The 25680-nt window shown below is 35.9% G+C and overlaps 1 protein-coding gene across 2 annotated transcripts in view; it reads right to left on the reverse strand.

Annotated features, from left to right (window-relative positions):
- The window catches only part of ARFGEF1 (ADP ribosylation factor guanine nucleotide exchange factor 1), a 147872-nt gene that overhangs the window by 86380 nt on the left and 35812 nt on the right, over positions 1-25680 (reverse strand). For both annotated transcript variants that reach the window (XM_011291364.4, XM_045050228.1), the window contains exons 2-5: positions 10343-10373; positions 9661-9817; positions 8385-8531; positions 6285-6464 (exon numbers count right to left, since the gene is read on the reverse strand). In XM_011291364.4, coding sequence (XP_011289666.2) covers positions 6285-6464; positions 8385-8531; positions 9661-9817; positions 10343-10373 — 515 coding nt within the window. The remainder of the gene's footprint in view (positions 1-6284; positions 6465-8384; positions 8532-9660; positions 9818-10342; positions 10374-25680) is intronic.

A 25680-nucleotide genomic window follows, 5' to 3' on the forward strand; every position in this document is an offset into this window, starting at 1 on the left:
AATTGGTACATAAAAACAGAGATGAAAGTCTTTCAGTACATATCTTCTCTTCACTATTTTTGGTGTTTGAATCATGTGACTGTATAACCTAAGCAAAATTTACAAAACTGAAATAAATTTTAATAGACTAAGAATAATAATTGGATTAATGCAAACAGTGGATTTTCCTAAAATCAAAATTTCACTAAGGGAGGGAAAAAGTGGATGGGGAAATAAAACACACACTCGTTTTACTTATACATACATAAACAAATGAAATCTAGATACACAAGAAAATAGTCAATGATAATGGTTACTTATGGGGGGGGGGGGGGTTAGGAAATGACCAAATTAGAAACAAGGGTCAGAGGGAATTTTCAGTGTATACTCTTCTGTAACATGTTCTTATGTCACATTGTCAAATGTCATTTAAGTAAAAATAATAAAATTACATATAATAAATAAAATCACAATGAGTACTTAAATGTCTCTGTCCAGTCATCTTAATAAGGATGAAAAAATCATATCAACAAATGTTTAAGAGACCTGTCATTATTATATATAGAATACCACCTGTAAAACTGGCTTACTTGTAAGATGCTAAACCAGTAACACACAGAATCACAGAGTTTCATTTTTTTAGCACTTTATTGCTTTCAGATACAACTCTTTTGGTCCTCATAACCAAAGAATAAGAATGATTCTCACAGGATGCTTCGATGGCTGTCAGTTCAGCATCCAACTCTTGATTTTGGCTCAGGTCTTGATCTCAGAGTTCAGGAGTTCAAGCCCTCTCAGCTGGGCTCTGCACTGACAACATGCAGCCTGCTTGAGAGTCTCTCTCCCTCTCTCTCTGCTGCCCCTCCCCAGTTTGTGCACACTGTCTCTCTCTCTCTCTCTCAATAAATAAATTTTATATATATATGAAAAAAGAATGATTCTCACAGAGTTAATTTCCATAATGGTAAATACTCTGTCAAATAAGAACATTTCACATTTCTTAGTAATATTCCATTTTATGTGGAAACACCAGAACTAATTATATGAATGTATAAAATATATTTAAACTAAAAGATTTTAATGCCCAAAGTGCCAATGCCAAAATTCCTTATAATAAACATATCTAAATCCATGTTTTACAGATAAAGAAAATGATGCACATGACTATTTGCACAGCTGGAATCAGAACAGAATTTTCAGACTGATACTTTAGCCCATTCATGAGAAAGTCAATTTCCAAAGTAGCAGTGAAGAACCTATATTTGCAATCCAACCCCACCCTCAGGCTAAGCTTCAACAGATAGGCAATGTGGTTTAGTGGAACAAGCACATGCTTTGGAATCACCTACAAGCATGGTGTTGTACGGAAGCCAATTTGACAATAAATTATATTAATTAAAAACAAAGAAAGAAAGAAAGAAAGAAAGAAAGAAAGAAAGAAAGAAAGAAAGAAAGAAAGAAAGAAAGAAAGAAAGAAAGAAAGAAAGAAAGAAACGGAGAGAGAAAGAGATAACCAAAGCTGGAGGCATCACAATCCCAGACTTCAAGATGTATTACAAGGCTGTAATCATCAAGACAGTATGGTACTGGCACAAAAACAGACACTCAGATCAATAGAACAGAACAGAGAACCCAAAAATGGACCCACAAATGTATGGCCAACTAATCTTTGACAAAGCAGGAAAGAATATCCAATGGAATAAAGACAGTCTCTTCAGCAAGTGGTGCTGGGAAAACTGGACAGCAACATGCAGAAGAATGAACCTGGACCACTTTCTTACACCATACACAAAAATAAACTCAAAATGAATGAAAGACCTAAACTTAAGACAGGAAGCCATCAAAATCCTAGAGGAGAAAACAGGCAAAAACCTTGCTGACCTAAGCTGCAGCAACTTCTTACTCAACACATCTCCAGAGGCAAGGGAAACCAAAGCAAAAATGAACTATTGGGACCTCATCAAGATAAAAATCTTCCGCACAGCAAAGGAAACAATCAGCAAAACTAAAAGGCAACCAAAGGAATGGGAGAAGATATTTGCAAATGACATCAGATCAAAGGTTAGTATCCAAAATCTATAAAGAACTTACCAAACTCAATACCCAAAAAACAATCCAGTGAAGACATGGGCAAAAGGCATGAATAGACATTTCTCCAAAGAAGACATCCAGATGGCCAACCGACACATGAAAACATGCTCAACATCACTCATCATCCAGGAAATACAAACCAAAACCACAATGAGATACCACCTCACACCTGTCAGAATGGGTAACGTTAACAACTCAGACAACAACAGTTATTGGTGAGGATGCAGAGAAAGAGGATCTCTTTTGCACTGCTGGTGGGAAGGCAAACTGGTGCAGCCCCTCTGGAAAACAGTATGGAGGTTCCTAAAGAAATTAAAAATAGAAGTACCCTATGACCCAGCAACTGCACTACTAGGTATTTATCCAAGGGATACAGGTGTGCTGTTTCAAAGGGGCACATGCACACCCATTTTTATAGCAGCACTATCAACAATAGCCAAAGGATGGAAAGAGCCCAAATGTCCATTGACGGATGAATGGATAAAGATGTGGTGTGTATGTGTGTGTGTGTGTGTAGTCTACACACACACACACACACACACACACACACACACACACACACACACAATGGAGTATTACTAGGCAATCAAAAAGAATGAAATCTTGCCATTTGCAACTATGTGGATGGAACTAGAGGATATTATGCTAGGTGAAATTAGTCAGAGAAAGACAAATATCATATGACTTCACTCATGGGAATTTAAGAAACACAACAGATGAACATAAGGAAAGGGAAGCAAAAATAATATAAAAACAGGGAGGGGACAAAACATAAGAGACTTAAATATAGAGAAGAAACAGAGGGTTGCTGGAGGGGTTGTGGGAGAGGAATGGGCTAAATGGGTAAGGGGCTTAAGGAATCCACTCCTGAAATCACTGTTGCATTATATGCTAACTAACATGAATGTAAATTAAAAAATAAATTATTAAAAAAAAAAAAACTTGTTGAACAAGTCAAACCAATAAAACTTTTCTCATGTTTCTGCCATTAAAAAGTGATAAAAGATTATATGCATTCATTTCTTTAAAAAAAGCAGTACAACTACTATTTGTAGTTTCAAAATACTAGAAAGGATCCAATGTCAATATGTAGAAGAGTGACTGAATAGACTACAGCACATCTCAGAGTACCATACACCTACAAAAAAGATGATCTCTAAAAAGTAATATGGAATGATTTCCAGGACATACTTCTAAGTGAAAAGAGCAAAGTACTAAGAGAGATGTATAGTATGTGTGGTAGCCAGCCTTTAAGATGGTCACCAATGATTTCTCCTTTTGATTTTCACTTCCTTGCAAAGTCCCCTCCCACATTGTACCAGGGATGGTCTGGGTACCCGCTTCTGATCATAAAGTAGACACTGTAGCTTCTGTTTTGTTGCTGTCTGATCATCTTCCCTGGAGATAGCCAGCTGCCATGCTGTGCGCATCCCTATGAGATCCACACAAAACTCAGGCCTTTCCAGACAACAGGCAGTAAAGAACTGAGACCTTTCACCAAAGCCAAATGAGTAAGACTGAAGTGTCTTCTCTAGCCCAATGAAACCTTTAAATGACTGCAGCACCAGATCACACTGTGATCCATGCAGGGAACTACAACTTCATGTGGAACCCAAACCACACCCACCCAGCTAAGCCACTACTGTATTCTGGCCTTTCAGAAACTCTGAGAGATAAGCAGCTAAATGATAAGTTTTAAGCAGCTGAAGTTTGGGGTAATTTGTTATGCAGTGATATGTAACTACTATAGTATGCTACCTCTCATGTAAGAAAGAGGATATGTGAAATCATACATGTATCTGCTCATTTGTGTTACATAAATGCAGGACGGATAAACTAGAAACAAAAGAGATTAGCAACATCCAAGGGGCAGGAAGAAGGGGGAAGAGGAATGGAGTCAGAGGGATGAAGAAGGAGTAGTCCTCTGAGTATACCTTTTGTGTAGCTGTGTTAAATCATAGTCCTGTTTAACATACTCAAGAAATAAGCAATTAAAACTAACCAAGAAAAGGAAAAACAAGCAATAATAAATTAATTTCATCGTATAAAGGAATTAACATTATGGCATGAAGAGTGTGGAAAAAAAAAAGAACCTAAGTACCTTCAGAAAACAATAGTTTGAATGAATCTTATAAGGCTAAAAGAATTGGGGCGCCTGGGTGGCTCAGTCGGTTAAGCGGCCGACTTCAGCTCAGGTCATGATTTCGCGGTCCGTGAGTTCGAGCTCTGCGTCGTGCTCTGCTGACAGCTCAGAGCCTGGAGCCTGTTTCAGGTTCTGTGTCTCCCTCTCTCTGACCCTCCCCCATTCATGCTCTGTCTCTGTCTCAAAAATAAATAAATGTTAAAAAAAAAAAATTAAAAAAAAAAGAAGAATAAATGCTGTAATCTACTTAGTAAGTTTGCTTCTCACAGTGGTATGGGTTAACTATTCTAAAACTATTTTATGTAGATAATAGGACTCAACAAATACTGTGTCATAGAAAATAAAAGCCATACTTTTCATTGTTTAGAGACAGGAAGTTACAAATAAGTAAAGGGAAAAGGCTGAAATGAACCCTGTCATGTTGGACTGAAAGATGTATCAGTATAAAAATATATAGACATATAGGTGTGGGGTTAGGTGAAAGAGGGACTATACAAATACATCTTTCCTAGCTCTATCTGCTGAGGGCCTAGAAGCAATAACATCTCAGTAGCAATGAATACACCTAGCACTCAGATTTTGGTTTCTAATTACCATTCTCCAATTGAAGGAGCCAAAACTCCCTGTTGAAGTGGTTGGTTCTAGGGCTGAAGGAGAAAAAATTCAAAATGAGCCTGGAACATTTTGAGATTACAGGAAGTAAGGAGGTACTCAAAAAAGGATGGGAGCTTGTCAAAAGTACACAAGGCCAAAGCTGGAATAATCTGGACAACAAAATAAATAATAGCACTGAATTATAACCAACAGAATAAATATCTATGAGTAAAGACCGATATAAATAAAAAAATTGAAAAATATATAGGAAAGAAGAATTCTTTTAATAGATACAGAAGAATAACTCTTGTTTATAAAGAAGAAGAGATCAACAGAAAATCACCATTAGGGAAACACCACAATAATAAATGTTGCCAACAAGATCCACCGAAGGATAGTTAAAATGGGGATGGGGAAGTATAAGAAGGAAACAGGATATTTACACAGTTTTAAGGTAACTCCAAGATCTTTACAGTGGAGGAACCTGGAAGATACCACCTTAACCAAGTAATCAAAGTTAACATTACCAGTAACAGGACATGTCAACATCATGAACTCCTGATACAATGCACTGAAAAGGACACAACGCTTCAGAGGTATTCTAGCAAAAACTGGACAACCTCAGTCTAATCATGAGAAAACATCAGACAAAGCAAACTGAGGTACCTTAAAAAAAATGGTTTAAGTATCCCTCAAAAGCATCAAGATGATCAAAGATAAGATTGAGAAATTACAACAAACTTCAGAAGACTAAGACATAACAACTAAATTCATACTAAGTACATTGTCAGATCCTGGATTGGAACTTGAAACAAAAAAAAGGATATTTGTAGGAAAACTGGTGAAATTCAAGTAGGCTCTGTAGTTTATTTAACAGTAATGTACAAGTATTATAATATGGCTATATAAGACACTGGCATTAAACAAAGACGGGTAAGGGGATCTCTCTGTAATATCTAAAGTTTAAAATCAGTTTTAAAAAAAGTTAGAAGTTGATATGTAATTATGTAGACCTAAACAATTAAAAAGAATACATAAAATGATTCTTTAGCTTATCTCTTAGCCCCCCAAAATTTATTTCATCAATGTAGATACACATTTTACTTTGAAAGACTCAATGACTAAATATTTTACAGCAGAATAGATCAAATCAGGTAGCATTATAGCTACATTACACTCATCTACTAAACTTGAGTACAATAAAAGTATCATCAATCTATTAACACTTCCATGAGGATGACAATAAGTATCTTTCAAATTCTACTTGTCAACCACTAAAAATATATTTTTCCAAAGTTAAACAAGTCAGTTAACCTCAAAACAAAGCAAAATGATACCACAAATCTTCACTAAAGTACAACTGTAAATGAAAAACATTCTTCTCTACAAGTACCAAAGATTTCACTATAATTTCTCTAAATTCTTTTCTATATTTGGTACCTGTGGTGTTCTTTACAATCTGTTTTTTAATACTTACTGCTTGGTTTTCCATGCGTGCAAAGATAACATTTAGCATCTGAGTAAGAGTAGCTTTGGCTGTCGTCTGATTGATGAGATTTTTGCTTGCTAGATAGATATTGTAACATGTTCTCACAGCTTGCAGGACAGTTCCTTCATGAATTTCTATGTGTTGCGATGTTACTGCAGTAAGTAAAGCCTTTAAAAAGAAAGACACAGTTAAAGCAATTTTCTGCATCCTGCATTTCAGCACAAAAATATGAGTATTTTTATATTAGAATTAAAACTTTTAGATACCATTACCACTTTCAAGTACACATGAACAGAATTTTCAGTATACACCCAACCGAAGTTCTAACCTTGAATATGTATTATCAACTGGCAATAATTTCCAAATAATCCTCCCAAACCCAGAACACAAGAAAACTATACAATTAAATTGTTTCAACACTCAAGTTTCATTTTTATAAAACTATTAGTCTATTAAAATGCACAGCACTAATTGTCCAGCAGAACACAGATATGCTTCCTAAGACATATGCTTCATATGACATATCTGTTGAATAAGGCTGTCAACTTTGGAGGGTACCCACTGTCTTACTCACTTCCAAATTCTTCTGAGATGGTTCTCACAGATCAGACTAAATAAATGTACTGCTGTTGTTGGTGAAGATGTTTACACACAGAATAAAGCATTCAAGTATCAGATTAAATTAGAATAAAGCATTTAAAATAATCCTAAGTGAATTTCCCAATAAACTTTGTATGAATGTTCACAGATTAGGGTACATGCAATTTCTCAAGAGCAAGGGCTCTTTTGTCCTTTATGCTGTACAATACTACACAAAGTCAGCACTGAGTTTATTTTAAATAAACCATGATTGATATTAAATTGCAAATGACAGGGGGCGCCTGAGTGGCTCAGTCAGTTGAGCATCCAACTTCGGCTCAGGTCATGATCTCATGGCTCGTGAGTTGGGGGCCCCGTGTCAGGCTCTGTGCTGATGGCTCAGAGCCTGGAGCCTGCTTCGGATTCTGTGTCTCCCTCTCTCTCTGCCCCTAACCCACTCACATTCTGTCTCTGTCTCTCTCAAAATAAATAAACATTAAAAAAATTAAAAAAATAAATAAATAAATTGCAAATGACAGGCCAACTGACTGGACGGCATTTTTAGAATAACTTGTGAAGTGACTACAGCTATGAAACTGAAAGGCTCAGAGAGGCTTTATCTACACATGAAAAACACTTTATACATGCAAATGATTTCAAAAGTACTAAAAGTACAAGAAAATTTTACTGATGCTTAACATATCACCATGACCATTAGCAGTCATATTAAGACTTCAATATTTATAACAGACTAAAAACACAACTGAGTGACTTTTCTTTAAAGAATTTTGATCACCCAGGTGTATTATAGCACAAACCCAGAAGAAAGTTTGGCTGAGCACGTTCAGCAAATGAATAGGTGCAAGGGAATCAGTAAGGCTGATGCACAAATAGTTCACATGGTGAAGCATGGGTCTAGAGGGCAGACTACAAGAGATCCAGAAGTAGACAAGAAACTTAGAGGGGTCACAGGACCATCATATGAACCCTAAAGCTCAAAAGACGGAATATGTAGGGCAAACATTCCAGAAACCAAAATACTCTGGAAGACTCTGGGAGCCACAGCCTAAATTGGGACCTTCAAAATAACAGACCTAGAAATATAGTTCACTAGTGAACTCTTGGCATTCAACAAAATCCACTCATATGGGGTCTAAAAAGCAACTAAATGACCTCTATTAGCGATGGAAAGCACATAAAATGACCTTTCCAAATATATCCAAGATAAATGGCTTCTGATTTAAAAAATATATAGAGGGATGCCTCGGTGACTGAGTCAGCTGAGCATCTGACTCTTGATTTTGGCTCAGATCATGATTTCATGGTTTGTGGAATTGAGCCCCTGCTTGGGATTTTGTCCCTCTCTCTCTCCCTCCCTCCCCTGCTGGCATGGGCTCTCTCTCTCAAACTAAATAAACTTTAAAATGTACACACACACACACACACACACACACACACACACACACACACACACACAATGAATGACAAATTCACTATATAATCAATTACCTTTATTATTTGCAGCTGAACTCCTTCATCTGTTTGAGGACCTTGGAAGCAGCCACAAATGGTTTCAATAATTCTATCAATTAATTTTTTGCCTGGTGTTGTACTATCTGGAGCATTGCCAGTCAAGTGCCCATAAGCAATAAGTTTCTAAGATGCAGAAAGAAAATAAAGATCCTAATTAAGCTAATATATATACTAATTGAATATACTTTAAAATTATAATATGTAATTGAATATATGTTAAATTTTTTACATAAAAACATTAAAGTATAATCAAATCCAAGGCTATACCAACTTTTCCTAAAGAAAGGTGTATTAGCTATAAACATGTAAAATTCTTTACATTCATAATAACCACAGAAACATACTAACCAGAATAAAACCATCAGGCCCTATTTTGAGAAAGCTACACTTTAGATCTGGTCTGATGAATCAGAATAGCTTACTGCTTTCTTTCTAACCATTATTGATACTGCTTTTGTGAAAGCTATCAACATATTTAAATGATTCAATCTCTTTCTGCATCAGATCTGTGAACATACAGAAAACCCAATTTCCATGCACTGGCTGTAACAAATCATAGATTTGTTCAATCATCATCCATTATAGCCCTGGAAAGCCTTAGATATCAATGAACTTCATCTAAATCCCGAACTAATCATATAAATATGGTTTTTTCCTAGCCACTGAATTATTGGTTCAATACATATAATTCCCCAAACAGTGAAAAGACATGAAGAGAGAAAGACCCCTCTATCTGGAAATTTTACAAATATCTTAAGAGAATCCTGTGTGTGTGCACACACACGTTTGTTTAAGTAAAACAGGATGAAAGAGTTAAGGAATTTTTCTGACATACGTGAAAATCAGAGCTGAAGTCCAGCAGTGCATAATTAAACTGTCAATATTAACCTATTGCTTTATATAAAACAGCAGGCATTCAGTAAAATCATTGCAAATAATGATGTATGTAAAGTCAGTAGCAGGTTAAAAGTACTATGGTTCCTGCATTTCACTGATGGAAAGTAAGACCAAATAAACACTAAGTAAAGATTATTTGTCTCACTAAGCCAACTAATGATTTTTGTTACCCTTAAGCTAGAAACACCTTTTTGAAACTTATTCTGTCTCTCTTGTATATTAGCAACCATCTGGCTTCTTACCACAAAAAGAATACTCAAGGCTTTCATGGAAAATGTCTGAATCACCAATTATGGTAATGTTTAGAAACACATTCAAATTAAATAGTTTTTAGATAATGCCATTTTATACATACCTGTAAACAATCAAGAGATGTACTAACTATACGGGGACATTTGGACTGGCACGCCAATTCAAAGGGTAAGAAGTACTTGTCTGCTTCGATAAAATTTGTCTTTGATTTCACTGGTGGAAGGGTGCTTGATCCACCTTTTGCTTCTCCATGAGGAGGACTAAAGGAAAAAGAAGAGTATGATTAGAATATTACATTGATTGTACTGATGATAAACTCATATGAAAACACAAAATTTCAGTTTGAAAGGAATTTTGCTAAACAATCTTCCATCTTCCCGTATTTCATGAGGGTAACCAAAGCCCAGGGAAATGAAATGATTTGCTACAGGTAAAAAGCTAATGGCCAGAGCTATAACTAAATGCAAGAAAATCAAAGAAATTAAAATAGCTATTTAGTCACTGAAAAAGTATTTAAATTATAAAATAATCATTTGGTAATCTTTCTAAATATGAATCAAATTCTTTACACAAAGACTTTAAAGTGTATCTTATGGTATTTCAGGAATACCCTCCTATATTTATGAGATCTTTCTGCTTATATTTCTTAAAAACTTTTTATTATTAATTTTATCATAAAGATCACATACAGAAAATGTGCCACATATAGATGACTGTATTACTATTTTAACCAAGACTGATAAGTTTGCAAATTATTTTTACTAAAGAAAAGAAACCCCACAAACCTCTGTTTTTCAGTTTCCGCTTTTATTTCCTCTGGGGGGGAAAAAAAGAGCACATGTTAGAAAACTTGACAACAGAAAGATCATTAAGTAATTTCATTATAAACTTTGTAAACTAATTCATAACTCCTATAAGAAGTTGGGAAGAATGCAAATTCAAAAGAAAATTCAGTAGCTAAAATTCTCTTGCTGTTTAATGTATTAATTTATAAAATATAATTTTATCAAACTATACAAAGAATATATATTAATAACCATAAGGATAGGTACAACTACAGGTTACTAATTCCCAAAGCGTTTGTTTTCTCAAAGTAGTTCTTTTTTTTGTTGATTTTTTTGTCAAGTAACTACATTAACCAGAAGGATTAATATTAAGAATAGAGTATTAAGTATATTGTATTCAAGTTATAAAATTAAGGCATATGCTCAGTGAGAGGAAAAAACTGAACACATCACTCCTAAAATTATCTCAAGATTATTGCACTAGGACTATAACCTCTTGACCATGGACATATGTGTTGATATTTAACCAATTTTTCTACTATGACTACACAAGGCACTGTAAAAACACACATGCTCAATTCAATGGGAAATTTTCCCTTTTGTTGTTTATAGCATAAGAAATGAGGTAAATTAGATAAAGCCTACCTATACTAAAAGACCCTTAAATTTAACTGATAGGCTGGGGAGTCCAGTTAATTGTTTAAACCTGTTTAAAATTTGGAAGGAAAATCAAACATAACATTTATAATTACTATTATTATAACCAACAGTTGTTGACAACTAACTATGCGCCAAGCACTATTACATTTTAAATGTACTAACATAAGCCTCACAGCAATCTTCATTTTAAAGATGAGGAAAATGATGGAGCACGTGGGTGGCTCAGTTGGTTAAGCGTCCAGCTTCAGCTCAGGTCATGATCTCAGTCGGTGAGCTAGAGACCCCCATCAGGCTCTGTGCTAAAACAGCTCAAAGCTTGGAGCCTGCTTCGGATTCTGTGCCTCCCTCTCTCTCCACCCCCCCTCCTCTAATTGCACTATGTCTCTCTCTCTCTGTCTCAAACACAAACACTTAAAAAAATTTAAAAATTAGGAAAATGAAGCACAAAGAGGTCAAATAATTTGCTCAAGGGCTGCATGGGTGTATGGCTAATCAGGTTTCACAACTAGATAATCTAACTTCAGATCCTGGTTTCTTAACCACTCTATTACATATGTGTACCTCTGAATATTGACCAAATGTGTTAAAATTGGTATTATAAACTACTAGCCTGTAACTTAATCATTATTAAGTTATCCAGAGACTATATTAAGCCCTTTCTAAAGTGATTTTGTCAAATCACTTTATCATAGATACATAAAGTTTTATCTATCATTACCTACTCTGTGCTGAGCATCTGATGTTTGGTATTTCAGTTTAGTTCTCTGTGGGCTAAAGCTCTTTTCATTTTACCAGGGGTAGAAGTGGAAGGGAAACGATACAAAAATATTACCTGTAGGTATTTAAAATACTACTTAATAAAAGTTCACAATGTCTGCTACTTAAGATTTGTATATGGCTATTAAAATTGTATAGTTCACGGGGGCGCCTGGGTGGCTCAGTCGGTTAAGTGTCCAACTTCGGCTCAGGTCATGATCTCGCGGTTCACGGGTTTGAGCCGCAAATCGGGCAGAGCCTGCTTCAGATTCTGTTTCCCTCTCTCTGCCCCTCCCCCATTTGCGTTCAGTCTCTCAAAAATGAATAGATATTAAAAATAATTTTTTAATTGTACAGTTCACCAATATATGTAATTAAAAGTAATTTAAATCACCTTAAAAATACGATACAGATGAAAGGAAAATTAAGTGCCCCAAATTTTCATTAAGATTTTTAACCATATTGTTTATTTTTAAATATCATCATTATTTAAGAATCTGAGGTATTGCTAAAATCCAAGGAAGGCAGAAAAACAATGTAAGGGAAGTGAAGGGATAAGGTAGCAGTTTTTGTAGAAGGTGAATTTCCATTTATAAAATAAGTAGGAAATATGGTATTCTGGTTAATAATACATTAGTTAAGAATATTAGAAGTAGTACATTTTAAAGAGCACTATGGTTCAACACCATGTTACTAAACAGCCATGTGACCTTAGGAAACAACCCTTACTTCACAACTAGATGATTACAAAAGTCCCTTATATTCTAAAATATCAGTCAACAACTATCGCTCACATGCCAAAGCCATCTAGCACCCATTTTCCCAAGTTTAAGGACAGTTTTTACAGCTGAATATTTGCAGTCAAAATGATGACAGGGAACACTAACTTTGAAACCCAGTGAAGAGTAATGTTACTTCACCTGTAAGAATTCTCATTAGGCCAGGATTACAAAATGTATACTCAATTATGGTTATTTTGAATCTTATCAATAAAAAATTTGTGTAAATCTGTTTTCTCTTGGTGTGTAAGTACTTATATAATATCCTTGATTTTTCTTCTTGGCCTGCAAAGCCCTTTATAGAAAAGGTTTGCTGACCTTTGCTCTAAAACATTATGGTTCAAAAGATCTTATAAGACTCTATGAACCATTTTATTCTATGACTCCATTATTTTTAAATGCCCACATTTAAAGTCTAATGAAACATATCCAACACAAGCTATACTAAACGTAACGTTTCTCTAACTCAGATAGTACTATATGTTTTTTAATCTCCATACCGTTAAGTCATACAAGGCAAGTACTGTTCAAAATGCTTTAGATAAATTGTATTTTTATAAAAAAAACTTAACTTTCAATATTTCTAATATTTTAAATTACCTTGTACTAAATAGGAGTTATACATTTTCCTTTCCCTATACTTATAACCCACAGTAAAAAAAAAAAGTTTTAAAGACTGATGAAATCGTTAAAGGTCACAAAACAATTATTACAATTTCCCCCCACTGATTTTTTTAATGCTTATTTATATTTGAGGGAGGGAGGGAGGGGTAGAGGGAGAGAGAGAGAGAGAAAGAGAGAGATACAGAGCACAAGTGAGGAGGGGCAGAAGAGAGAGGAAGACATAGAATCTGAAGCAGGCTCTAGGCTCTGAGCTGTCAGCACAGAGTCCGATGCTGAGCTCGAACCCACGAACCATGAGATCATAACCTGAGCCAAAGTTGGACACTTAACCGACTGAGCCACCCAGGCACCCCTTCCCCTACTGATTATTACCATAGCTTACATGTTTTCAGCTTGCATGGTTATCTTTCTGATCCCACAAAATGGTTATATTTTTATAGTCCCACCAACACACCCTGTATTCATTTTAATGTTTCCTTTCAAAGCTATTTGAGATCACTTAAAATGGAAGACATTATCACTAAAAAGTAACCAAGATTACAAGGACAAGGGGCAATAGGGGGGAGGTAGAAAGTAAGTATCAAAATACTGAAAGTAACAATGTGATACAGCCACAGTATTTTAAAGTAAGTTGAAATTTTTAAAGAAATGCAATACTACTTTATATTTGTGTAGCAATATACAGTTTAAAACATTTTCCCACACGTTACCTAGTTTTATCCTCAAAGGACAACTCTCATCTTATGGAGGAGAAAACTATGGATCAGAAGAGTTACATAATAACATTAAGGTCAGACAGCTGATAAGTAGTGATCCAGAAACTAGTCTCACTGGTCTTAGTGTATTACACTCTACACATTGTGCTATCTTTACTCAACCTTCTACTAACTGATTAAACTGAAATGAAAAATTCATTTTACAACTACCAGCATAAACTTATTATAAAGCAGTGATTCTCAAAATACGGTCCCAGGACCAGAGCAGTACCACCACCCAACCCCACAAAGACTTACTGAATCGGCAACTCTGTGTGTAGAGTCCTACAATCTGTGTTTTAACAAGGCTTCAAGAGGATTCTGATATACAAACAAGTTTAAAAATCACTGCTATAAAGCAGTTAAAACAAACGAGTGGAAGACAGATGGGTTTCATCCACCATGGCCACATCCATTTACTATATTTGTAAGACAAGTACACTTGAGTGTATGCTAAAAAGGAATGACTTTTTAGTTTTCTTATAACGAATGCCCAGTAATACAATTTTTCAGGAAACTGCCTATTTTAATAAATTAGGGCTTGGAAACAGTTTGCTTCAGGTTGGCCTTCAACAGAAGAATCAAGAAGTAAACTAATTAATTCTCAATTATTAAAGGAAGAAAATACACCCAGAAGAAAAAAATTATTAAAACATGAAATTAAGAAGTATTAGCATACTAATTAAGAAGTATTACAAATTAAGAAGTATTAGCAAACTAAAAACCACACAGTGTTTAATGCCAGAATTATTACAAGGATGACCACAAAGAGCACAGTATTTTTAAAAATGCTTTGGAAACACTAGATGGTGCAAATAGACAATACTAGATGTGGTAATAAAAATCATAACTTCTGAGCTAAAATAATATAAAAATCAGATGATGAATTTGTTTAGTCATATGTAGGTTTTTAAACTATGTAGTCCTAGCCCTTTAAAAAAAAAAACTATTACCAAAATTCTTTTAAGAATTATTTTCTCTCTAGCCATTAACTCTCCATATCCCTTCAAAATTAGTTTTATAAAAAGTTGTAAACCACAGAAACATAACCACTTCCTTATATATAGAAAGAAAGATTAATTTTTGGAGGAAATGGATCATTGTGAATTAGCATAAAAAGTACAGATTCAAAGTACTTTGAAAGAAATACAAGTTTTACTCCTTCCAGGTACAAAATAACTAGAACCAAGTGAAGAGTTGATAAGGCACAAGACTTACTTACTGAACAGAAAAGAATGATTTATTAAAAGATAACTGATTATATACAAGTTATATGCCTGATTTCCTAAGTATATAAAATATTCCCTCTTACAATATTACGTTTGTTATCAACCTGCTTAGCAGCTTTCTTGTTGTCCATCGAAAGTACAATATAAACTTCAAAATAACAATATAATTCAACATTCTCTTAGCTACATACTATGAGTGATTTGTATCTACCTCTCATGACATCATTTTGCCTTTAGTTTGCAGAACAGTATTTACTCAATGAAAACTACATTGGTAATATAAGGAAATACCTGATAAGTGAAATGGATAGTTTTTAGTAAACACATTACAACTTATACATCCAAAGTGTTGTCTCCTTCAAAGCAGTAACTGCGGGAGCTAGGCATCAATTATCATAATGGTGCTGGTGTTCAACAATACTTGTGGAATTCACTATCTGCAGTTCTTTCCTGTCTGCTTCCTTCTTCTAAACGAGTAACTTCATAGAAGGAAAATCTCTAGAAAGGGAACCAGATTCTAACCACCAATTAATTAATCACAAATGGCTTGGAGCCAAGTATGAAGAATGTTCTGTGACCACAAAACAAAAGTCCCTAACTTTAGGGCTTCTTCATACCATCCCAAACTGTGTGTGTGCAAGCACTATGTGCTCTAGAAAAAGAGCACATAACTATCAATAGTCTCAAGAAGCTTGTAACCCAAACTATAAAGATATAGGATCGATTAAGAACAGTGATCTGATCAACTATCACAACAGATATGTGAAAAGAATTTTAAACAACAACATTGAGAAGATAGAGGAACTAAGATGGCAGAGAAATAATGGGACCCTGGGCTTTCCTCATCCCTCAAAAACAGCTGTACTGAGGTCAGATTACTTGTAACACCCAGGAAATTGGCCTGCAGAATGGCAGAAGGACCTCCACAGGTGGAGGGAGACAGCTTGGCAAGGGAGAAGTATGTGGATGTGAACTGGGGGAGAGAAAAATAGCTACACAGGGGAGGGGAGGGAATCCTTTCAGTGGAGAGAAAAAAAAGGCAGAGAAAGAGAGGAGTCGAGTTAGCACAAGAGGAAAACCTCTCTGGACCACGGACTGGGAGTGAGAACCACTGAGTGTCCCAATTCTTTTTTGCAAACAGTACTTGGAGCTCCAACTTGAGGTTTTGGAAGTGTATGACTTTCTTTGGAGTGGAGTTGTGGCCTGTGCTCCTGGGGAGAAGGAAACTGGCCCAGGAGTGCATTGCATGGTATAGCAATCTCTAGGGCATGGTGGGGGAAGAACAGTCCCCTTCCTGGAGAACTTCTGAAAGAGGGTTTATTGCCTCCCCAAGAATAAAAGACCCTGCAGGTGGAGCCAAAGGCCTTTCATCATCAGGGTAGAGAGGCTCTACTCCAGAGTAAGGGAGTGGAGCCGCACCATGGTGGGTCCATTAAGACTTTGGATTTTGAATCCCAGCAGCAGGCCAAAGAAAAAAATGCAAGTGAATATTGGCACAGGGTGAGCTGACTTCCCTTGCTATTCTGTGAGTGCTGCGAGAACAGCAGGGGTTGAGATCCCTGGTCTGGGGAGATGAGTTTGGGGTAGCACCATTTTTCCCCCCAACACCAACAGAATGAGACTTCAGAGAGCAACAGAGCGACGCCCAGTGGAAGTGGGACCCACCTGCACCAAACCCTGCCTCTCCATACCTGACTACTGCTTATTTAGTGGGCCAAGACAGACTCTGAACCAAGGCAGCTAGCCCTTCCTCCAGACCAGCACAGTTACCACCCCACCCAGGCACCAAAAGACAACTCTTTTTTTCCCCTCCTCCTTTTCTTCTTTTGGAATCAGGCTCATAGTTCCTTATTTGTTCTTCTAAATGTCCTTCCTCCTTTTTTTTCTTGGGTGGGGGGGAGAGGTCAGGCTTTTTTATTCTTCTCTTTTTCCTTCTCTTTTTCTTTTTTTCCTATTTTTTTCCTCTTTTTCTTTGAAAATCAGACTTACAGTTTTTTGATTCTCTGTTTGGTTGTTTTGGTTCCCTTTCCTTTTCTTGTTTTTTGGGGGGAAGGGGGAGATCAGGCTCCCTTTTTTTTCCAGGGTTACTTCAACAAACAAAGCACACCTAGTTAAAGGTCCAAATACTCTACCACTGCAAACAAGGAGGAGGTATGTAGAGGACTGACCAGTGGCAAAGAGCAGCCAAAATGCAAAGGCAGAGTGCACACAGTATACACTAGAAACACTTCCTGGAGTGCCAGTCCCTAGACAGTATACGACCTCTTTTTAATATAGTAGTATCCTCAAGTGCAGGAAACTTAACAAGCTTTTAAAACACTCTTTTGAGAGGGGTGCCTGGGTGGCTCAGTTGGTTATCCAACTTCGGCTCAGGTCATGATCTCACAGTTTATGAGTTTGAGCCCTGCATCATGCTCTGTGCTGACAGATCGGAGCCTGGAGCTTGTTTTGGATTCTGTGTCTCCAGCTCTTTCTGCCCCTTCCCTGCTCATGCTCTGTCTCTTAAAATAAATAAACATTAAGAAATTAAAAAAAAAAAAAAACACTAAGACAGAAACTTAGCCAAAATGACAAGACAGAGAAATTCTCCCCAAAAGAAAGGTCAAGAAGAAATCACTTGCTCAAAACAGATACAAACAATATCTGAACAAGAATTTAGAACAACAGTCATAAGTCTACTAGCTGGGCTTGAAAAAAGCATAGAAGACCCCAGAGAAACCCTTGCTACGGAGATCAAAGACTGAAGAACTAGTCAGGATGAATTAAAAAATGCTATAGCTGAGATGCAAAGTAAACTAGATACAGTGACAGCAAGGACTAAAGAAGCAGAGGAGAGAACAGGTGACATAAAAGATAAAATTACAGAAGATAATGAAGCTGAAAAAAAGAGGAGAAAGGAACTTACAAGATCATGAGGGGAGACAGAGAACTAAGGGATTTCATGAAATGAAACAATATCCATATCATAGGAGTCCCAGAAGGAAAAAAGCAAGAAAAAGGGGAAGAAGGTTTATTGGAACAAATTATATCGGAGAAATTCCCTAATGTGGGGAAGGAAACAGGAATCCAAGTCCAAGAGGCACAAAGAACTCCCTTCAAAATCAACAAAAACAGGCTAAAACAACAACATAGCATAGTGAAACCTGCAAAATACAAGGGTAAAGAGAGAATTCTGAAAGCAGCTAGGGACAAAAGTTTCTTAAGCTACAAGGGTAGACACATAAGGTTAGTAGCAGACCTGTACACTGACTTGGAAGACCTGTCTGTCCACCGATTTGGCAGGCCAGAAGGGAGTGGCAAAAAATATTCAATGTGCTAAATGGGAAAAATATACAGCCAGAATCCTTTTTCCAGCAAGGCTGTCACTCAGAATAGAAGGAGAGATAAATACTTTTCCAAACAAAAACTAAATGAGTTTGTGACCACTAACCAACCCTGCAAGAAATTTTAAGGGGAACTCTGAGTGGAGGGGGAAAAAAAAAATCAAAGCAACAAAGACTACAAAGGACAAGAGATCACCAGAAACACCAAATCTACAGATAAGAAAATGGCACTAAATTCGTATCTTTCAATAATCACTGTGAATGTAAATGAACTAAATGCTCCAATTAAAAGATATAAGGTATCAGAATGGATTAAAAAAAGAACAAAAACAAACAAACAAACAAAAAACCAAGGTCCATATGCTGCCTACAAAGAGACTCATTTTAGACTTGAGGACACCTTCAGATTGAAAGTGAGGGGATGGAGAACTATCTATCATGCTAATAGAGGTCAAAAGAAAGCTGGAATAGCCATACAGATATCAGACAAACTAGATTTTAAAATAAAGAATGTAACAAAAGATGAAGAAGGGCATTATATCATAATTAAGGGGTCTATCCCTCAAGAAGATCTAACAATTTTTAATTATTTATGCCCTCCACTTGAAAGCACCCAAATATATACATCAATCACAAACATAAAGAAACTCACTGATAATGATGTCATAATAGTAGAAGACTTTAATACCACACTTAACAGCAATAGACAGATCATCTAACTAGAAAAATAAATAAGGAAACAATGGATTTGAATGGCACACTGGACCAGATGGACTTAACAGATATATTCAGAACATTTCATCCTAAACAGCAGAATACACATTCTTCTCAAGTGCACAGGGAACATTCTCCAGGATAGATCACATACTGGGTCACAAATTAGCCCTCAACAGTTACAAAAAGAATGAGACCATACCATGCATATTTTCAGATCACAACGCTATGAAATTTAAAATCAACCACAAGAAAAAAAAAAATGGAAAGCCCTCTCAAAGGGCTCCTTCAGGCCTATCCCAAGAAGTAAGAAAGGTCCCAAATACATAAACTAACCTTACACCTAAAGGAGCTAGAAAAGGAGCAGCAAATAAAGCCCAAGGCCAGCAGAAGAAGGGAAATAATAAAAATTAGAGCAGAAATAAACAATATAGAAACAAAAGATCAATGAAACTAAAAGCTGGTTTTTTCAAAGAATAAACAAAACTGATAAACCCCTAGCCTGACTTCTCAAAAAGAAAAGAGGCCTCAAACAGATAAAATCATAAATGAAGGAGAGATCACAATACCACAGAAATCTAAACAATTATAAAAGAATACTATGAAAAATTATATGCCAACAAACTGGACAACCTGGAAGAAATGGACTAATTCCTAGACATTCACACCCTACCAAAACTGAAACAGAAAGAAACAAAAAATTTGAACAGGCCCATAACCAGCAAAAAATCGAATCAGTTATAAAAAAAATCTCCCAAAAAATACAAGTCCTGGGCCAGATGGCTTCCCAGGAGAATTCTACTAGACATTTTAAGAAGAGCTAATACCTATTCTTCTCAAACTTTCCCATAAAATAGAAATGGAAGAAACTCATTCTGTGAAGACAGCATTATCTTGCTTTCAAAGTCAGAAAACAAACACTAAAAAGGAGAATTATAGGCTAATATCGCTGATGAACATGATGCAAAAGTTCTCAACAAGATACTAGCAAACTGAATTCAACAATACATGAAAAGAATTACTCACCATCATCAAGTGGGATTTATTCCTGGGCTTCAGGGCTGGCTCAATATTCGAAAATCAATGTGACACACTACATTAATAAAAGAAAGGATAAGAACCACATGATCCTTTCAATAGATGCAGAAAATGCATTTGACAAAATACAGCATCAATTCCTGGTAAAAACCCTCAAGAAAGTAGGGATAGAAGGAACATAATTTAACATCATAAAAGCCATATATGAAAAGCCCACAGCTAATATCCTCAGTAAGGACAAACCAACAGCTTTCCCTCTAAGGTCAGGAACATGACAGGAAGTCCACTCTCACCACTGTTGTTCAACATAGTACTGCAAGTCCCAGCCTCAGCAATCAGGTAACAAAATGAAAGAAAAGGCATACAAATTGGCAAAGAAGTCAAACTTCCAGTCTCCACAGATGACATGATACTCTACATGGAAAACCCAAAAGACTCCACCAAAAACTGCTAGTGCTGATACATGAATTCAGCAAAGTCAGAGGTTCAACATACAGAAATCAGCTGTATTTTTATACACCAAAAATGAAGCAGCAGAAAAATCAAGGAATCAATCCTATTTATAACTGCACCAAAATCTATAAAATACCTAGGAATAAACCTAAACAAAGACATAAAATATCCGTATGCTGAAAACTACCGAAAGCTAATGAAAGAAATTGAAGAAGACCCAAAGAAATGGAAAAACATTCCATGCTCATGGACTGGAAGAACAAATATTGTTAAAATGTCGATACTACCCAAAGCAGTCTACACATTCAACGCAATCACTATCAAAATAATACCAGCATTCTTCACAGAGCTAGAACAAACAATCCTAAAATTTATATGGAACCACAAAAGACCCCAGATAGCAAAAGTAATGTTGAAAAAGAAAAGCAGAGCTGGAGGCATCACAATTCCAGACCTTAAGCTGTGTTACAAAGCTGTAATCATCAAGACAGTATGGTATCGGCACCAAAACAGACACATAGATCAATGCAACAGAACAGAAAACCCAGAAATGGACCCACAAATGTATGGCCAACTAATCTTTGACAAAGCAGGGAAGAGTATCCAATGGAAAAAAGACAGACTCTTCAGCAAATCATGCTGGAAAAACTGGATGACATGCATAAGAATGAAACTGGACCACATTCTTACACCATATACAAAAATAAATGTAAAATGGATGAAAACCTAAATGTGAGAAAACCATCAAAATCCTAGAGAAAATAGCCAGCAACCTCTGCGTCTTCGGCCACAGCAACTTTTTACTAGACATGTCTTCAGAGGCAAGGGAAATAAAAACAAATATGACCTAGTGAGACCTCATCAAGATAAAAAGCTTCTGCACAGAGAAGGAAACAATCAGCAAAACCAAAAGGCAACCAATAGAATGGGAGAAGATATTTGCAAATGACATATCGGTAAAGGGTTAGTACCCAAAATCTATAAAGAACTTATCAAACTCAACACCCAAAAAACAAATAATCCAGTGAAGAAATGGGCATGAATTGACACTTTTCCAAAGAAGACATCCAGATGGCTAACATGAAAAGATGCTTAACATCACGCATCATCAGAGAAATACAAATCAAAATCACTATTAGATGCCACCTCACACCTGTCAGAATGGCTAAATTAACAACTCAGGAAATAACATATGTTGGCAAGGATGTGGAGAAGGCAGAACCCTTTTGCACTATTGGTAGGGATGCAAACTGGTGCAGCCACTCTGGAAAACAGTATGGAGGTTCCTCAAAAAATTAACAATAGAACTACCCTATGGTCCAGCAACTGCATTACTAGGTATTTATCCAAAGGACACAAAAATGCTGACTTGAAGGGGCACATACACACAAATGTTGATAGCACTGCTATCAGCAGTGCTATCAGCCAAATTATGGAAGGAGCCCAAATGTCCATCGATTGATGAATGGATAAAGAAGATGTGGTACATATATACAATGAAATACTACTGGGTGATCAAAAACAATGAAATCCAACAATGTGGATGGAAACAAGTGCAGTAAGTCTGTCAGAGAAAGACAAAAATATGATTTCACTCATACGTGGAATTTAAGAAACACAAGAGATGAACATACGGGAGGGAAAGAAAAATAAGATAAAGAGAAGGAGACAAACCATAAAAGACTCTTAAATACAGAGAACAAACAGGGTTGCTGGAGGGGAGGTGGGAAGAGTTTTGGGCTAAATGGGTAATGAACATTAAGGAGGGCACTTGGTGGGATGAGCACAGGGTGTTTATATTTAAGTGATTAATCACTGGGTTCTATTCCTAAAACCAATACTACACTGTATATTAACTAAATTGAATTTAAGTAATAGATGTTTTAAAAATTTATAAGAACACTGAACAAATGTAGGGATTATTTTGAAAAATAACATTTCTTTGGATGTATATATTCTGCTAGGTTTACTTTTTCAAAGCAAGCCATTTAACTTTGGAATCACATTTCATGTAGTTGAAGATTAAATAAAAATATAGGAGTTAAATAGAATGCTACAGTTACCTAAAGAGGAGCTAATGGCTTGAATTAAGCTGTAACAATAGGGATGAGTAAATGTGAATTCCATGAACATCTGGGAGGAAAACCAATGAAACCATCTCATATATCTAGAGTTGAAGGAAAGGGTGTTAGCAGGAAGAGATCTGGCTTGCATAACTGCATAGACATACCATTAACTTAAACACAAAACGCAGTCTTCTCACTCTGCGACAGTGAAGGAGCAGGGGTGAAGAAGAGATACATTTTGGTAGGGTTATTTTAAGCCACTGACGTGTTCAAGTGGCACTATTCAGTAGATACTAAGACATATAAATTTGAAAATCAGGACACTGTGTGGCAGACTGTATTTTCCAAAATGGTCGCTACCTTATCTCCCATCCCACATGCCTTCTGCAAAGTGACCTTGCCGGAATCCCTCCAAGATACAAAATCTAGTTCTTCTCCCCCTGAATCAGGGCTGGCTGTAGAGGTTCAATTATAACCAGCAGAATGCATAGGAAATAACAGTGAACAACTACCAAGATAAGGTTAAAAAAAAAGGCTACACAGCTACTGCTTCATATTGACTTGTTATGCCGGGTTTCCAGACACCCACTCTTGGAACCCAGCAGCCCTGATGCGAAAAGTCCAAGTCACATGGGAGGTTAGTCTACAATCCCAGCTGAGCCCAGCTTTCAAGTCATTACAGCCCAGACACCAGGCATGTGAGTGAAGAAGTCTCCAGAGGTTTCCAGTTCCAGTCATGCACAACTCACCCAGTCATGAGTCTTCTCAGCTTAGGCCTCAGACATTATGGAACAGCAAGATGCCCTAACTGAACTGCTGACAGAGAATCTGTGAACATAATAAAATGTTCACTGTGTTATACCACTAAGTCTTGTGGTTTACTGTACAATAGACAACAGGAGACTTTGAAGAGATTGGGGTTTGAAATAACTCCCTGGCAAATGAGAGAGAAAGCTAACTGAGAGGCACAAAAGGACTGCCAGGAACATGAGAAATTCTAACATGTTGAGGGTTTGGATAAAGGAAACCAGATAGTTAAGAGGTATAGTGCTTAATAAGCATTTGTTCCCTAAACCAACTCCCTTGTAACATACTTAACCAGTCTCCTCAGAATCTGGAGTCATCTGCAATATTAGTTTGTAAAATTATGACTAAATTATATATAAACAATTGATTTCCACTAAAGTAAAAGTAATTTAAAACAAAATACCAGTTTAAGTTACTTTTTTAGCCCCAGGAAAATACCCCAACAAGACATAACTTTTTCTTATGCTGCTACTGTCACTATCTATACTTCCCTTCTTTTATGGAAGCAAAAAGATGCAATGGCAACAAATATTCAGCTGGGATCAACTAGGAGTTACTTGTACAGTGAATATTCACTAACAGGAATTAACATGTCCCCAGTTACTAAAATGATGAATGCAGAACTGATAAAAATACATAAATTCTGATATTCTTAAGAAATTCAAATATTTTAGAAAAGCAAGGTACAATGCACAGTAACATGAGCTTCAACACTAAAGTAATGGTTAAATGAATACGTTTATGCTGTAAGGTTTATCTCCATGGTTTACAGTAGAAACAGTTACTAAGGACATGCTTAGTATTATTTTACATATCCAGAAAGTTTATTAATTATGTATTTATATGTTTTGCCCTGGGCTAAGCTAAATTTTACCTTACAGTGTTCTATAAAAGGAAACAGGTACCATAAATCAAACTATGGAAATTTTCCCTCAATTGAATGTACTTTACATACACTTTTAGGAAAGTCTATTAGTTCCAACGAATTTATTGGCAAACATAATGCTAATTTTTTACTAAGCAGAAAAAAATAAAAAAATATGTATGATGCAAGAAGTTGAGCAGTCCTTTAGACCATCAAATTTCCTGCTGAATTTCAAACAGATGTTTTCTTATCATACCAGAGCTAGACTGGCCTGGTTATTTTCTGAAATATGCAAGAGAGAAGAATAGATTTTCATTCAAAAGCCAATGTTCCCCCTCCTCACTAAAAGCCAGTAGACCCCATTTTATAATATGGGTCTAGAGAATATGTCAAAAAGGAGTACAAAATTCAGACTGCAATCATTCTATTTTTATTGCCTTCAATTGCCTAAGTATTAGAACTTTGAGAATAAAGGTGAAAAATGAAATTTCCCCTAAAAAACAAAAATCACCTAAAGGAGAGGACTGAATCCAAATGAAAAGTAGACACATGAACCACTGATAGCTTACAAATAACTCAAACTTCGAATTTCCAAATTTAACTTTACATCTTTAAATGTTTTAATTACTTGTAAAAGAAAGGCACTGTACAATTGTAAAACTTTTTAAATTTAGGCCTTGATCTCTGGCCAAAGATAATGTATAATTTAAGTTCCCTAATGCATTCAAATAATTTTCCATAATAAATAACTTAAAGCTAGGATTAAAAATTCTAATAGACTGAAACTGATTCTTGAATGTATGGCACATCAATAATACTGAGATCCTTGAGAAATATTTTCTAAGGTGCTAAAAACTGTAATTAGCTCAACCAAAACTGCATGAATAGGAACAAGTCTAATAAAAATATCTCATTTGTGTAGCATTTTATAATTTACAAAGCAGTTTTACATACATCTTATTAATTCTTAGACTAGCACACAGTATTACCAGCATGCCCATTTTACAGAATAAAAAGAGTGAAATGACTTATGCAAGATGACAAGAGGGGTACAGCCCAAATCAAATGGCTGAGTTACAACTCAGTGATGAAAAATACTAGTTTTACAGTGTTATCATAATTAGTTTTCTAACAAAAAAGAAAACTGTGCTGCTTATTAATTCAGAAAAGAATCTTGCTGTTTTGAAAAGCAAAACTAGAAATGTGACTTGAATGATAAATATTCCAGGTCAAAAATTTTCTTTTCCATTCCAGACTTTATAACACAAA

This window comes from Felis catus, chromosome F2, assembly GCF_018350175.1.
Source record: "Felis catus isolate Fca126 chromosome F2, F.catus_Fca126_mat1.0, whole genome shotgun sequence".
NCBI lineage: Eukaryota > Metazoa > Chordata > Mammalia > Carnivora > Felidae > Felis > Felis catus.